Here is a 14,001-nt window from a genome sequence, read left to right as displayed (position 1 = left end):
TTTCCACATCTGAAGATTGATGCCTTTCTGGAGTTTGCAATTCTTTTTAGTATTACATGATATTTCAACCATTTATTTTTCTTCATTCTCTACTATCTTCTTCTGAACTTTAAGTATATTTTATATTTTCTTACTCTATCCTCCATGGTTAACTTTTACTTCATTTTTATGTCACTGTAAATATGAACTGCATTATGGATAATTTCTTCAAATAGTTTTACCTGTTTCCCTAATTGCCTCTTCAACTGTATATAATCTGCAGTCTAATCCATCTATTAAGTTTTAAAACTTTCATTATTATATTTTACATGTCCAATATTTCTAAAGAGAAATCTGCTTATGATCTTATTGCGGATCCCTTGTTTATGATGAGTATCTTTTCTCTTGATGCTTTCAAGATTGTCTGTTTTTGGCTTCTGACAGAATATTATATGGATTTCTTTCTGCTTTCGTAGATGGAGTCTGCTGAGTATCTTGGATTTTCAGATTTGTATCTTGCATCAAATTTAGGAAGTTTTTAGTTATTAATCTTCAAATAATCCTCTGCCCTTTTCTCCCTTTCTTCTCCTTTTCAGACTCCCACAAAGCATGGTCTAGTGGTGTCAACCAAGAACTTAATGGTGTTTCACAGGTCCCTTAGGCTCCATTCACTTTTCTTTAGTATTTTTTTTTCTTTCTGTTTCTTAGACTTAACAAGTTCAGTACCTCTATTTTGAAGTTCATTGACTCCTTTCTCTGGCTTATGAAATCAGCTTCTGAACCCCTTTAGTGAAATTTTTATGTCAGTTGTGTTTTTCAACTTCAGAATATCTTTTTGCCTTTTTTAAAATCTCATTATTGATATTTACATTTTGCTCATATCATTTTCTTGATTTTATTCACATTTTCCTTTATTATTTTGACCATCTTTAAAACAATTGTTTTAAAAATCTCTGTCTAATAAGTTTACCATCTGGTCATCCTCATGAGTCTTTTCTGTCAATTTTTTTTTTTTTAAATGGGCCACATTTCTGGGTTTTTTTTTTCTCTTTTTAAAATACCTTGTGTTGTATTGTTGTTATTGCTGAAAACTGAACATCTGAATCTTGTAATGTGCTAATTCTAGAAATCATATTCTCCTCCTATCCCTTCAGATCTTGCTTTATTTTTGATTGTTGTAGAGTGTTTCTTTGTTGGGATCAGCCTGAGGTGTAAACCTAAGGTGATCCCAGGTGTTCTCTGAATCTGCATTTGTCTTTGGGCATGTGCAATGACTTCTTAAATTTCCTTATGTGAGTGTTTGCTCTTGGGTATCCTAATCTTTAAATATCTGGCTTCCAAAAGGGGGAAAAGAGAAAAGTCTAGGGGACATTTAAAAAAAAAAAAAAGGTACTGTCCCTTTAATTCTCCTTGAAGTCATTTCATTTGGTGGAAGTTACAACAATGGTAATCTGCCTTTGTCTGTTCCTCTACAATGCAAAGCAATAATCCACAAATAAAACCTAGATCCATAATATTTGAAAGATGAGGTCCTAGTTGCCCACTCTGTCTCCCACAAGCATGCTAGTGTTGGCTGCCTGCCCTGCAGTTGAGGGGTTGGTGAGTACATAGATACTACTATTTGGGGCAAAACTGATTGAAATTAACCACAATTTACCAGCCAAACCTACCCCTGGAAGCTGCCAGCCTTTGAATATACTCAAGATATCCAAAATTGTTTTATTAGATTCTGTTAGTCCAATTGTTGTCTAGGTCAAGAAATGGATTCCTTTCTATCGTCTTCTTCCCAGTTCCCTTCTACAGCCTTTTATACGCTAAGTATATTTTATTTTAGGTTAAAAAATAGAAGCACTTCAAGATGGTAATACTGTTATTGACAATTATTATTTTAAATGATCCATGTCATTGTAACATGTTTTAAAAAATATTTAGGATAACTGAATTCACTGATATAAAAATTTAAATCCAATACATTTTTGCTTAAAAAACTTTTTAATAATAGTTGTGTGAAACCATTTTTGGCACCAAATGGAAAGAATACTGCTCCCCAATAGCAGTGCATGTGTCTGAGTGTTTATGTTCAGTCATACACTAGATGAAGCTGAGATCAAACTGGCAATAAATTGTGGAAAAATGATTAGTTCTACTTCACACATTAAAAACTAACTAGAGATTTCACCTCCTACTTCAGAAGATAGAGACACTATGGAAAATTACATGTAACAAAAAATAAGCTGAGTATTTAAAACAATTGAAAGACAAGTTATTAAGTATTGCTGTTGCTAAGTCGCTTCAGTCGTGTCCGGCTCTGTGCGACCCCATAGACGGCAGCCACCGGGCTCCGACGTCCCTGGGATTCTCCAGGCAAGAATACTGGAGTGGGTTGCCATTTCCTTCTCCAGTGCATGAAAAGGAAAAGTGAAAGTGAAGTCGCTCAGTCGTGTCTGACTCTTAGCGACCCCATGGACTGTGGCCTACCAGGCTCCTCCATGCATGGGATTTTCCAGGCAAGAGTACTGGAGTGGGGTGCCATTGCCTTCTCCATATTAAGTATTACAACAGTAAATTTCTTTATAAAATGAAAAACTGCTTATTACTTTTTCCTTTTATGAATTTAGATATTCACATAGTAGTTTCTCTTAGTGAGGAAATCCACATAGGACCTCATAACATTTCCATGAGCTATGTGAGGTCACTAAAAAACTATAAAGTAGAGATCACAAATCAAGTTAATGACTGAACTGAGAATAAAGCAAGGATAAATTATGCCTCAATGTGTAGCCACAGTGGTTGCTCTATTACTGTTAATGACATTTAGAACCAAAAGTATTTGATCTCTTTAAAAAGTGAGTAGGGCATAAATTATAGATTTGGGAGCTTATATGCTACAATTTTGTGGGCAATTCAATTAGCTACTAGGACTGGAAGTGCTAAACTTAGCTGAATAAATTTCCCAAGGTCACATGGAGAGTAAATGCTAATATATAAACTCAAAGATCTGATTTTCAAAATAGAGTTCTTTTTCTGTGAGTGTTGACCAAGATAGTAGAACCTTAACTAAGGCTCTCTTATTGATTGTGGGGAAAATATAAAAGACTGACTACCTGAGAACTCTGAACATAAATAATTGCAGAGAGACTGGGGACAGAAGTCAGAACTTGAATAATAACACTGAATGGGGCTAATTCTAGTTACAGAGCTGCACTACTAGACTCATGATGGTATAAGCAGAAGAACCCAGTAAGAAGACGTATCTATCTGGCTCAAGTCGAGAAGTGTGAGTGAGAGGAAACTGTTATTTTTTACTTTTTCCTTTTCTTTTGTCTTTGCCCTGAAGGTGGTCAAATTGTGTGGAATTGCAATAATAGCACAGGGGATTAATACTCTACAAGAAAGATCTTCTATTCCCAGTTTTCTTAGATAGAAGCTATTTTGTGTAGAGCAGTAACTGGGAACTGCAGAGTACAGGGAAATGCTTAGAGAGGAGAGAGCTGGTGAAGGTGGATTTCTTAATTTTGAGAATGAACAGACACAGATCCCAGGCTTACTCCTGAGCTAAGCATGTGTGACAGACTCAAAGAAGTGTAAAGAAAGGTTTTTTTAAAAAATAAATAAAATATACTCCACTGCCCAATTCTCAAGCTAACTCCTGAATGGTTCATGTGCTGGCAGACCCAAATACAATAGCAAAGGCTGAGTCACCATCCATACAAGGTGAGACAGAATTTTCAACATGAATCCAATCAGATTGGTTGCTGAAACTAGCTAACTAACTCTCTCCAGAGAATTTTAACAGAGGCCAGAGGTTTAAAAGATAATACTCAAAATGTCCAGGGTATAATTCAATATTACTCAACTTAGAAAGAATCAAGAAAATCTGACCACCTATTACAGAAAAAGAAAATCAACAGATGTCAACTTCAAGGTGATTCAGATATTGGAACTGTCAGAAAAACAACATTAAGCAGCAATTATAAAACCATTCTCCATGAAATAAAGGTCAACCCTTCTGAAATAAAAGCAAAGATAGAAGTTCTTAGAAAAGAAATAGAGCCATAAAAAATACCTGAATATAAATTTTAGAACTGAAAATACTGCAACTGTAATTTTAAAAATCACTGCCTAGGCGCAAAGGCAAAATTAAGATGAAAGAGGAAAAATGTCAGTGAATTTGAAGATAGATTAACATAAACAATCTGAAGAATAGGATAAAAATGAGTTTAAAAAAAGTGAACATTATTAAAAGATGTGCAATTCATGTCACAAAAGTACCAGAAGAAAATGAGAAAGAGATAGGTACAGAAAAAGAAAAAATCTGAAAACTTAATGGCTAATTCCCAAATTTGGTTAAAGGCATAGTTTTAAAAGAAATTCTTTTAACCCAAAAGCATAAACTCAAAAAAAATCCACATCCAGATACATAATAATCAAATTGTTGAAATCAAAGATAAAGAAAAAATATCTTCAAAGCATCTAGAGAATAAAAAATAACACATATAAGGAAATATCAATTCAAATGGTTGTGGATTTCTCCATAGGAACTATGGAGCCAGAAGAGAGTGGAATAACATTTTGTTAAATGCTGAAAAGAAAGAACTGTTAATCCGGAATTCTATATCTAGTGAAAATATCCTTCAGGAATAAAGGTAAGATAAAGACATTTCCAGATGAATGAAAGTATTAAAAGGTTTTGCTAGCACACTTGATCTAAGAACTGGAACTCCGAACCAGTAACAAAACAATGGTGACTAACACTGAAATTTACTATGAATCAACTGTTCTAAGCACTTAGATGGACTAGTTTACTTAATTCAAGAAGGCTGGTACTATTAACATCCTCGTTGTAGAGATGAGAAAAAGAACTATGTGATACAGCTAGTAATAGAGCCAGAATAGAAGCCAAGCAATCTGAGTTCAGAGATGATGCTCTTAACCATTACTTACTACAATCTTCCAACTTGTTAAAAAAAAAAACACAAAAAAACCTGGAGAATATTAAGTTAACCAAATAGATGGAAGCCATTTAAACAGATTAAGTAATTTTAATTACTTAAAGTAATTAAATAATTATATTATAAAGTATTATATTATTATTATTATACTAGACATAAAAATAGGAAGGCAAGGCACCAACTTGATGTATTACTTTACCCTGAAAAATATTCTGTTAAAACTAGGATGAAACATCGAGTTAGCAATAGTAATCGTAAAAATAAATCCTTTTTTTGAGTACTTACTATGTGTCAGAAATTGTTTTGGAGCTAAGGATGTAAAATGAATAAGATAAAGCAGCTGATCTTAACACAAATTTGTATTTTATACAAGTTAGGTAAAACAGACAGGAAAGTAAATGATTATAACATAGCATGTGCTATAACATAAGCATGTACAAAGCCTCAAGTACATACAAAGCAAAAATTCTATACAAAGGAGGCATCAATCTAATCAAGGCTGCTTAAAAAAATTTTTTTTAATGCTTTGAAAAGCACAAAAATATAAACATTAAGGGAAACAGCCCATAATTCCTTTTCCATAACTCATGTGGACTACTACCTCTGTTTCAATTTTGTAAATAAACTCTCAGTTCAGTAGGCAATGGAAATAAAAGTCAGAAGAATCTGTTACCATGCTGTATATATGTTTTAATTTTCAAAGCCTTCAGCCTAAGAATGATGAACTCATTCTAAAATACTTAAAATCAGCTCCTATTAATTTATTTTCATTCACTGGGCAGGCCGGTACTCAGTAATTATTTGAATTTAGAAGGCAGAGGGGAAATTAATCCAGAAAATTTTTTCAATAAGGCAAAAGTGCATTTCTATACTGGATCAGGAAAGCTATATTCAGTTTAAGAAGTTATCTTAACAGTTGTGAGGAAAAAGTTCTCCAGATAAACGGGGGATCCTTAAGGTAAAGACCATGTCTTACTTTTCTTTCCACACTTAGTATTCCTGATGGCTAATACAAGGCCTGGCAAATAGAGTATTATTATTTTGAATAATAATAGTTCAAGAGTTTGTTGAACTAGATTTTTATTATAAAGTAATTAACAAGAGATAAAGTTTAATTCTATCTTGACTATATTCCTTATATGCCAAGAAAGGTTCTTATATTCAAAGACTACTACTTAATTCCATAGAGAAAAAGGGACCAGAGGTGACCTTTGATCTCCTATGGGCAGGTAATATAAGTAAGGGTGAAAAAAGAACAGCATAAGAGAATCAGTTCAAGTTTGTTAAAGACTAGCATAGACTTTTAAATTAAAAGTATCAAGTTACTTTAGTTCTTTTCTTGGTCTTATTATATGAAATATTATAATATAGTACTTGTAACAGGAAAGACAGTACAATAACTGATGACCCACTCACTTTTCCCTGTAGCCGCGCTTCAAGTAGCTGCCACTTGGGGATACAAACTTAGTCTAAGTAACAGAAAGGGCATTATAACTCATTCTACGCATTAAATGGATATATTTACTTTTATATTCATTTTGCAAGCAGGATCAATAAACAACTATAAATAATGATAGAGAAATCCTGCCAATTATAAAGTTACTATGTATTTTCTAGATTGCTCTGAGATCAACTATAAATCAAAGGTCATTATATCAACAGATTCTCATTAAGTTGACAGTTCTGTCTTTAACTTAAATGATGTCTGTTGTTCTCATTAAAGGGGGTTTTAATCTAATAATTACTAAAATAATAAAAAATAACTAAAGGATGGATGTCACCTTGTAGGTCAATAAATCATAGTTTTAAATATACTAATATATTAGCCTTCTCTGGTGACTCAGACAGTAAAGAATTTGCCTGCAATGGAGGAGGCCCAGGTTTGATCCCTGGATTTGGAAGATCCTCTGCAGTAGGAAGTGGCAACCCACTACAGCATTCTTGCCTGGGAAAGCCCATACATAGACAGAGGAGCCTGGCGGGTTACAGTCCATGTGGTTTCAAAGAGTCTGACACAACTGAGTGACTAACACTTTGAACATATATTATTGATTTTCTTTTCATGATCACACATCTATATGCCTATTTACAAATGGAAATTAAGTTCCTAACTTGTAAAAACCTATTAAAAGACTCTGTTGCTTAGTTTTATTAAATTAGGATTTAATGACAACTAAGGAAAATTAATTGATGACTATAATCACACAAAAAAAGAATATATTATATCTTAAAAAAACTGGACTCTTCTTGGGGTTATAATTGATTACTTTCAGCAGTAATATGATATTTTCTCAGTTTCAACATAATATGCAAAAAAATTAAATAAAAAAAGATAAAGAACTTGAAAGAAACTGTGGCCAAGATTTAGACAGGATGCTGAGACTTTGGGAGGGGGGGCAAAATTAAGTGGTATGACTATAAAGTTTCTTAGGTTTCTCAGTCTATTGTAGTGATTACTGGTATGGAATTAATTTTCTTTGCACCACTTTGGTGACTTTCTTACCTAGAGAGCATGCCCAGAGGTGTAACATTAAGTGATCCCATCAGCATTGCCAGGGCCATCCCTGGTGCTTCCCGTTCTATTACTTCTTTTGTGGCCTGTAATTAAAGATTAAATAGCAGACTGAGTGAAATTAACCAAAAATAAGGAAGGCAGAGTAGCAAAATTAACTTAAAAAATAATTATAGATCATGCTATCCATTAATATAAACCATACTTTGTAGTTCTCCAAATTTTTTTTTTTAAGGCTTAAAGATTCATTTCTTTGGGACCACTGAATAAAAGCTGAAAACCAGGACAATGAGGGAACTTTTATATTAGATCTTTCTTATCCCTTATAACTCAGAAGTGTTTGATAGCAATATCATCTTGCCTAATAACCTTAATTTTAAAATTAAGCCTCATATTGCTAAAACGGCTCAACAGATTTTCACAGAACAAGAAATCTGGGTATTTTTCTTTGACTATTACTCTTGAAATAATTAGTTCCTAAAAACCTGAGAACCCCTTGTATCTCTCTTAGCTCTATGATTTTATGATATAATAAATGGAACTCAACAAATCATCAAGAAATTGGGTAGAAGAAAAACTCTAGATTCTTTTCCAAATCTTCAATATAAATTATATATCTTTTTAAAAAAGGAATTAATAAAGTGATAGGCTTTAAGTATATAAGTTTTAAGATAGGGCATTTTTAAGACAAGTATGATTAAATGTGGAATAGGTATCGAAGGCAAGAAAATTTCATTTTCTAAAGATCAATCAAAATATGTATATATTATCATAATGTGATGGTAAAGATTTAAGGGACTAGACCTGATACACAGAGTGCCTGATGAAATATGGACAGAGGTTCGTGACATTGTACAGGAGACAGGGATCAAGAAAATCCCCATGGAAAGGAAATGCAAAAAAGCAAAATGGCTGTCTGAGGAGGCCTTACAGATAGCTGGGAAGAGAAGAGAAGCGAAAAGCAAAGGAGAAAAGGAAAGATATTCTCATCTGAATGCAGAGTTCCAAAGAATAGCAAGGAGAGATAAGAAAGCCTTCCTCAGCAATCAGTGCAAACAAATAGAGGAAAACAACAGATTGGGAAAGACTAGAGATCTCTTCAAGAAAATTAGAGATACCAAAGGAACATTTCATGCAAAGATAGGCTCGATAAAGGACAGAAATGGTATGGACCTAACAGAAGCAGAAGATATTAAGAAGAGGTGGCAAGAATACACAGAAGGACTGTACAAAAAAGATCTTCACGACCCAGATAATCACGATGGTGTGATCACTCACCTAGAGCCAGACATCCTGGAATGTGAAGTTAAGTGGGCCTTAGAAAGCATCACTACGAACAAAGCTAGTGGAGGTGATGGAATTCCAGTTGAGCTATTTCAAATCCTCAAAGGTGATGCTGTGAAAGTGCTGCACTCAATATGCCAGCAAATTTGGACAACTCAGCAGTGGCCACAGGACTGGAAAAGGTCAGTTTTCGTTCCAATCCCAAAGAAAGGCAATGCCAAAGAATGCTCAAACTACCGCACAATTGCACTCATCTCACATGCTAGGAAAGTAATGCTCAAAATTCTCCAAGCCAGGCTTCAGCAATACGTGAACTGTGAACTTCCGGATATTCAAGCTGGTTTTAGAAAAGGCAGAGGAACCAGAGATCAAATTGCCAATATCTGCTGGATCATCGAAAAAGCAAGAGAGTTCCAGAAAAAACATCTATTTCTGCTTTATTGACTATGCCAAAGCCTTTGACTGTGTGGATCACAATAAACTGTGGAAAATTCTGAAAGAGATGGGAATACCAGACCATCTGACCTGTCTCTTGAGAAACCTGTATGCAGGTCAGGAAGCAACAGTTAGAACTGGACATGGAACAACAGACTGGTTCCAAATAGGAAAAGGAGTACATCAAGGCTGTATATTGTCACCCTGCTTATTTAACTTATATGCAGAGTACATCATGAGAAACGCTGGGCTGGAAGAAACACAAGCTGGAATCAAGATTGCTGGGAGAAATATCAATAACCTCAGATATGTGGATGACACCACCCTTATGGCAGAAAGTGAAGAAGAACTAAAGAGCCTCTTGATGAAGGTGAAGGAGGAGAGTGAAAAAGTTGGCTTAAAGCTCAACGTTCAGAAAACTAAGATCATGGCATCTGGTCCCATCACTCCATGGGAAATAGATGGGGAAACAGTGTCAGACTTTACTTTTTTGGGCTCCAGAATCACTGCTGATGGTGACTGCAGCCATGAAATTAAAAGACGCTTACTCCTTGGAAGGAAGGTTATGGCCAACCTAGATAGCATGTTTAAAAGCAGAGAAATTACTTTGCCAACAAATGTCCGTCTAGTCAAGGCTATGGTTTTTCCAGTGGTCATGTATGGATGTGAGAGTTGGACGGTGAAGAAAGCTGAGCGCCGCAGAATTGATGCTTTTGAACTGTGGTGTTGGAGAAGACGCTTGAGAGTCCCCTGGACTGCAAGGAGATCCAATCAATCCATCCTAAAAGAGATCAATCCTGGGTGCTCATTGGAAGGTCTGATGTTGAAGCTGAAGCTCCAATACTTTGGCCACCTCATGCGAAGGGTTGACTCATTGGAAAAGACCCTAATGCTGGGTAGGATTGGGGGCGGGAGGAGAAGGGGTCGACAGAGGATGAGATGGTTGGATGGCATCATCGACTCGATGAACATGGGTTTGGGTAGACTCCAGGAGTTGGTGATGGACAGAGAGGCCTGGCGTGCTGCAATTCATGGGGTCGCAGAGAGTCGGACACGACTGAGCGACTGAATTGAACTGAACTGATGGTAAAGATAAGCTTTATGCTAAAGTTGGGAGTGAAGTACATGATTTAATTCATTTCTAATCCTCTTTTTAGATATGTAGCAGGCTATAATAATTGGGAGCAACACAGGAAGAAAGCTTGCAAAATAAAGTATTATAGTAAATAAGAAGAAAGGCAAACAAAATAAAAAGCAAGTTATGGAAAACAGAGTGAAAGGTTGATATTTCAAAATTTCATTACAAGTACAGTGATCATCCTAAATAAGGCCACTTCTCTAGGCAAGCTTTACATTGATAAAGTCTCATCCAGCCTAATAACCTAAATTTCAAAATGAAGGTGCAGGTTGCTATAATAGTTCAATAGATTTTCACAGAGTAAGAAATCTGGGAAGAGTAGTTAAAATGTGTCACTATGTGTTACATCCAGTTAATGTTATAAATAAGCTTTCAAGATGCATATAAATTACATCTTAGTTAATCCCTTATAATTATATAGAATAAAGGATTACCAGAAATGATATAATCTACTGGTTCACTGAATCTCAGCATAATGTAATATTTTATAGTGTCAGAAATTTTAAAGAAAAATAGCACTAACATAATGCTTTTCAATAAAACCTGCTTTAAAAATAAAGGGCCAGCAGGAAGGAAAAATGGGCTTTCTTAAATTCTTAAGTTTGGAAGTTAACCACTTTCATTAAAATATACAGCTAAAATTTGTTGAGCTAGTGTTATACAGAATCTACCCCAATGTTTTCCAAATTCAATAAATCTGGTATGATTTTGAGGTCTCTGGAGAAGAAAAACTGTTTCCATGTTAAAATTGCTTTACTCAAGTTTACAATTTCTTCTTAGGAACCTTAAAATCTTAGAGCCCTAAAAAATCAAGCAAGGCATGTTACTGAGAACGATCTTAAAAGAGCTCTTTGCATAGAGTTTATATTGATTTCATTATCTGCTTGAAAAAGTCACCTAAGCAATGTCTGACATTTAATGAATTTATAGGTCCACATAAAGATGATGTAGTCCAAAGTAGAGTAGCACGCTTTATTTAAGGACAAGAAGAAAATATCAACAGATAGGTAGAGGAAGTCTTTCACTTTGATACTTCAAAGCACAGCATTTATCCATCCATACAACAAATACTGGGAGAAGGCAATGGCACCCCACTCCAGTACTCTTGCCTGGAAAATCCCATGGACAGAGGAGCCTGGTAGGCTACAGTCCATGGGGTCGCTGAGAGTCAGACACGACTGAGCGACTTCACTTTCACTTTTCCCTTTCATGCACTGGAGAAGGAAATGGCAACCCACTCCAGTATTCTTGCCCAGAGAATCCCAGGGACGGCGGAGCCTGGTGGGCTGCCGTCTATGGGGTCGCACAGAGTCGGACACAACTGAAGCGACTTAGCAGCACCACAAATACTTATTAAACACCTACTATGCACTAGGTAGAACTCTATGCAATGACGCTGCAACAGTGAATAAAACAAACTTACATAAGAGTATGTAAACTCACTGTCATCTAGTATGTGAAAAATTCAATTGACAAATTACATATGAGAATTACCTAAAAGACATGCAATTCATTCATTTTTCTAGATCCTCTAAAATATACCATGGATTTGGCCAGACCACAGTGGTCTACTTGGAAAAGCTTGTCCCAATTTTAAAAGAATTATTTTATTGGACTTTGCTTTTGTAGTATGCAGTGGGATACAATTAAATGGCTCAGCAAAACTCATATTTATTAGCAAATATTTGAGGCCATTGCTCACCACACTGCACCAAGGTCCTCTTTAGAAGAAATTCTCTCTTAAGTATCACAACTAGAAATGGGCACTCTTTTATGATACCAGTTTGTTTTTAAAATTATAATGATTGTGAATCAAGTTATCCTTGAGAACAGAGACTAATTTATGATTTTTTTTTTTTTTTTAAGTAGGCTTACTGAACACATGGGGCTTCCCTGGCAGCTCAGACAGTAAAGAATCTGTCTGCAATGCAGGAGACCCGAGTTTGATCCCTGAGTTGGGAAGACCCCTTGGAGAAGGTAATGGCTACCTACAACAGTATTCTTGCCTGGCGAATTCCATGGACAGGATAGCCTAGTGGGCTACAGTCCACAGGACTGCAAAATGCCAGACACGACTGAGCGACTAACACTTTCACTTTCACTGAACACAACCTAATTTCATCTTATTTTTCCTTGCCCTATTTTTCCACATTTATCTTATTAAAAGTTCTGCTGTGTTTTGTGTATTTGGCTAAGTCATCTTAAATATTTTATAATGTATTAGTAAATATATGGATGAGAGATGGATGAACATATGTATTCTTACACAGAGGACTTCCTCTTTTCCAAAGGTAATTTAGGATAGACAGCTAATTCTTTCTGAAGACTTTCTACAGAATGTTGGCCTATAGACATAAATCTTGTACAGCTGAGAACATAGGAGGAAAATACTTAGAGTGTAGTGATGTCACTAAAAGGCACTGGTGCTGAGTGAGGAGGGAGACTCTAGGACTAGACACAAACCAATGCTTTTGCTTATATTTTCTTAAATAATGCACAAATATAGTTTTTCTCACATCTATATCAAATGTATCTTTTCCCTGTTTGATGTAGCAAAATGATCAACATCTGTGAAATCAGACAATACCACCACATAGTTAAGGTCCTGAGAGTAAGGACTGGATCTGGTGAAGCCCCTACCATAGTGGCCAACATATAGAATACGTACTCAATCAATATTTGTTGAATAAGAGGAGGGAATAAATGAACCCATATAGGTTTGAAATCTGGCCTTATCACTTACTTGCTTTGTGAATTAGAACAAAATATTTTACCTCTCTGAGCTTCGGTGTACTTACAAACAAAATGGAGCTAATAATTAAGCATACCTACATTTTATGAGAATTAAATTATATAAGTAAATTTCCTAGCATAGAGTAGGTATTCAATACTTGTCAATTTTCTCTAGGCCTCTGATTTCCAATCTTACATCTTCATAGTTTTTATTATACCAGTTAGAAAAGAGATACAATTCAAAAATCCAGAAACCAAACCTAGCAACAGTGGTTGAGAACCAAAGGTGAGAGGAAAGAGAAGAGAGAGCAAGAACCCAAAAATAAGAACATTGGCAGTGGTGGGCAGGAAGATGAATACTGAAATCACGATATCTAAAGGAACAAACAGCCAAACGAAGTAGAGATTGGAAGAATGAACAGGAGGGCAGGAGCTGGGTAGAAACATTTGTGAACTGTAAATGGGAAGGCTCAACTAGAAGGCAAAGAGCAGGAAAATAAAAGTTAATTTAGAATAAAATAAAAAAATATCTGTATAGGTTATTAGAAAATCCAAATAAAAGAGTGGTTCTAACAACTGTAGCTTTATTCCTTTGATCATATATACTAGGATGATACATATAAATAAAAGAAGGTTATTAGTATCTATTAACAAGAAGATAACAAACAATCATTATTTATTCACAATCAATGGCAAAAGAGATGCCATTAAAAGTATGAAATCATTTTTCTTATTAATATTTAGCTTAAGTTGTTTCCCACTTTTTTATTAATTATTAACTTGATTACCACATTCTCTTTATCCTTGAGAAATAGTAGAAATTTATATTCTTACTTCAGATATAACCTTTTTTGCACTAGTAGATTCCAAAACAATGAGGTTTAATTAGATTTACCTACAGTCTTTAAATAAGACATTTTATTTTTAACTTTTAGATACCTTCTAAACTTTGAAGGTTGCAACCTCCA

General features: G+C 35.0%; 1 protein-coding gene and 1 long non-coding RNA gene across 20 annotated transcripts in view; both read right to left on the bottom strand.

Moving 5' to 3' along the window:
* GPHN (gephyrin) overlaps positions 1-14,001 on the bottom strand; it is a 525,210-nt gene that overhangs the window by 253,188 nt on the left and 258,021 nt on the right. For all 19 annotated transcript variants that reach the window (XM_081513386.1, XM_081513387.1, XM_081513388.1 and 16 more), the window contains one exon: positions 7,435-7,529. In XM_081513386.1, the coding sequence (XP_081369512.1) occupies positions 7,435-7,493 (59 nt within the window). In that variant the 5' untranslated portion in view covers positions 7,494-7,529. The remainder of the gene's footprint in view (positions 1-7,434; positions 7,530-14,001) is intronic.
* Positions 575-4,714, bottom strand: LOC145514741 (uncharacterized). Its single transcript, XR_014060433.1, has 2 exons — positions 2,497-4,714; positions 575-2,352 (listed from the first exon to the last, which is right to left on the bottom strand). It is a non-coding gene; the product is annotated as an uncharacterized LOC145514741 (long non-coding RNA).

The sequence above is a fragment of the Giraffa tippelskirchi genome, chromosome 7, assembly GCF_054371585.1.
Source record: "Giraffa tippelskirchi isolate mGirTip1 chromosome 7, T2T-mGirTip1v1.2.pri, whole genome shotgun sequence".
NCBI classification, from domain to species: Eukaryota; Metazoa; Chordata; class Mammalia; order Artiodactyla; family Giraffidae; genus Giraffa; species Giraffa tippelskirchi.
The sequence above is the reverse complement of the archived record's forward strand: the minus strand, read 5'-3'. Positions and strand labels throughout refer to the sequence as shown.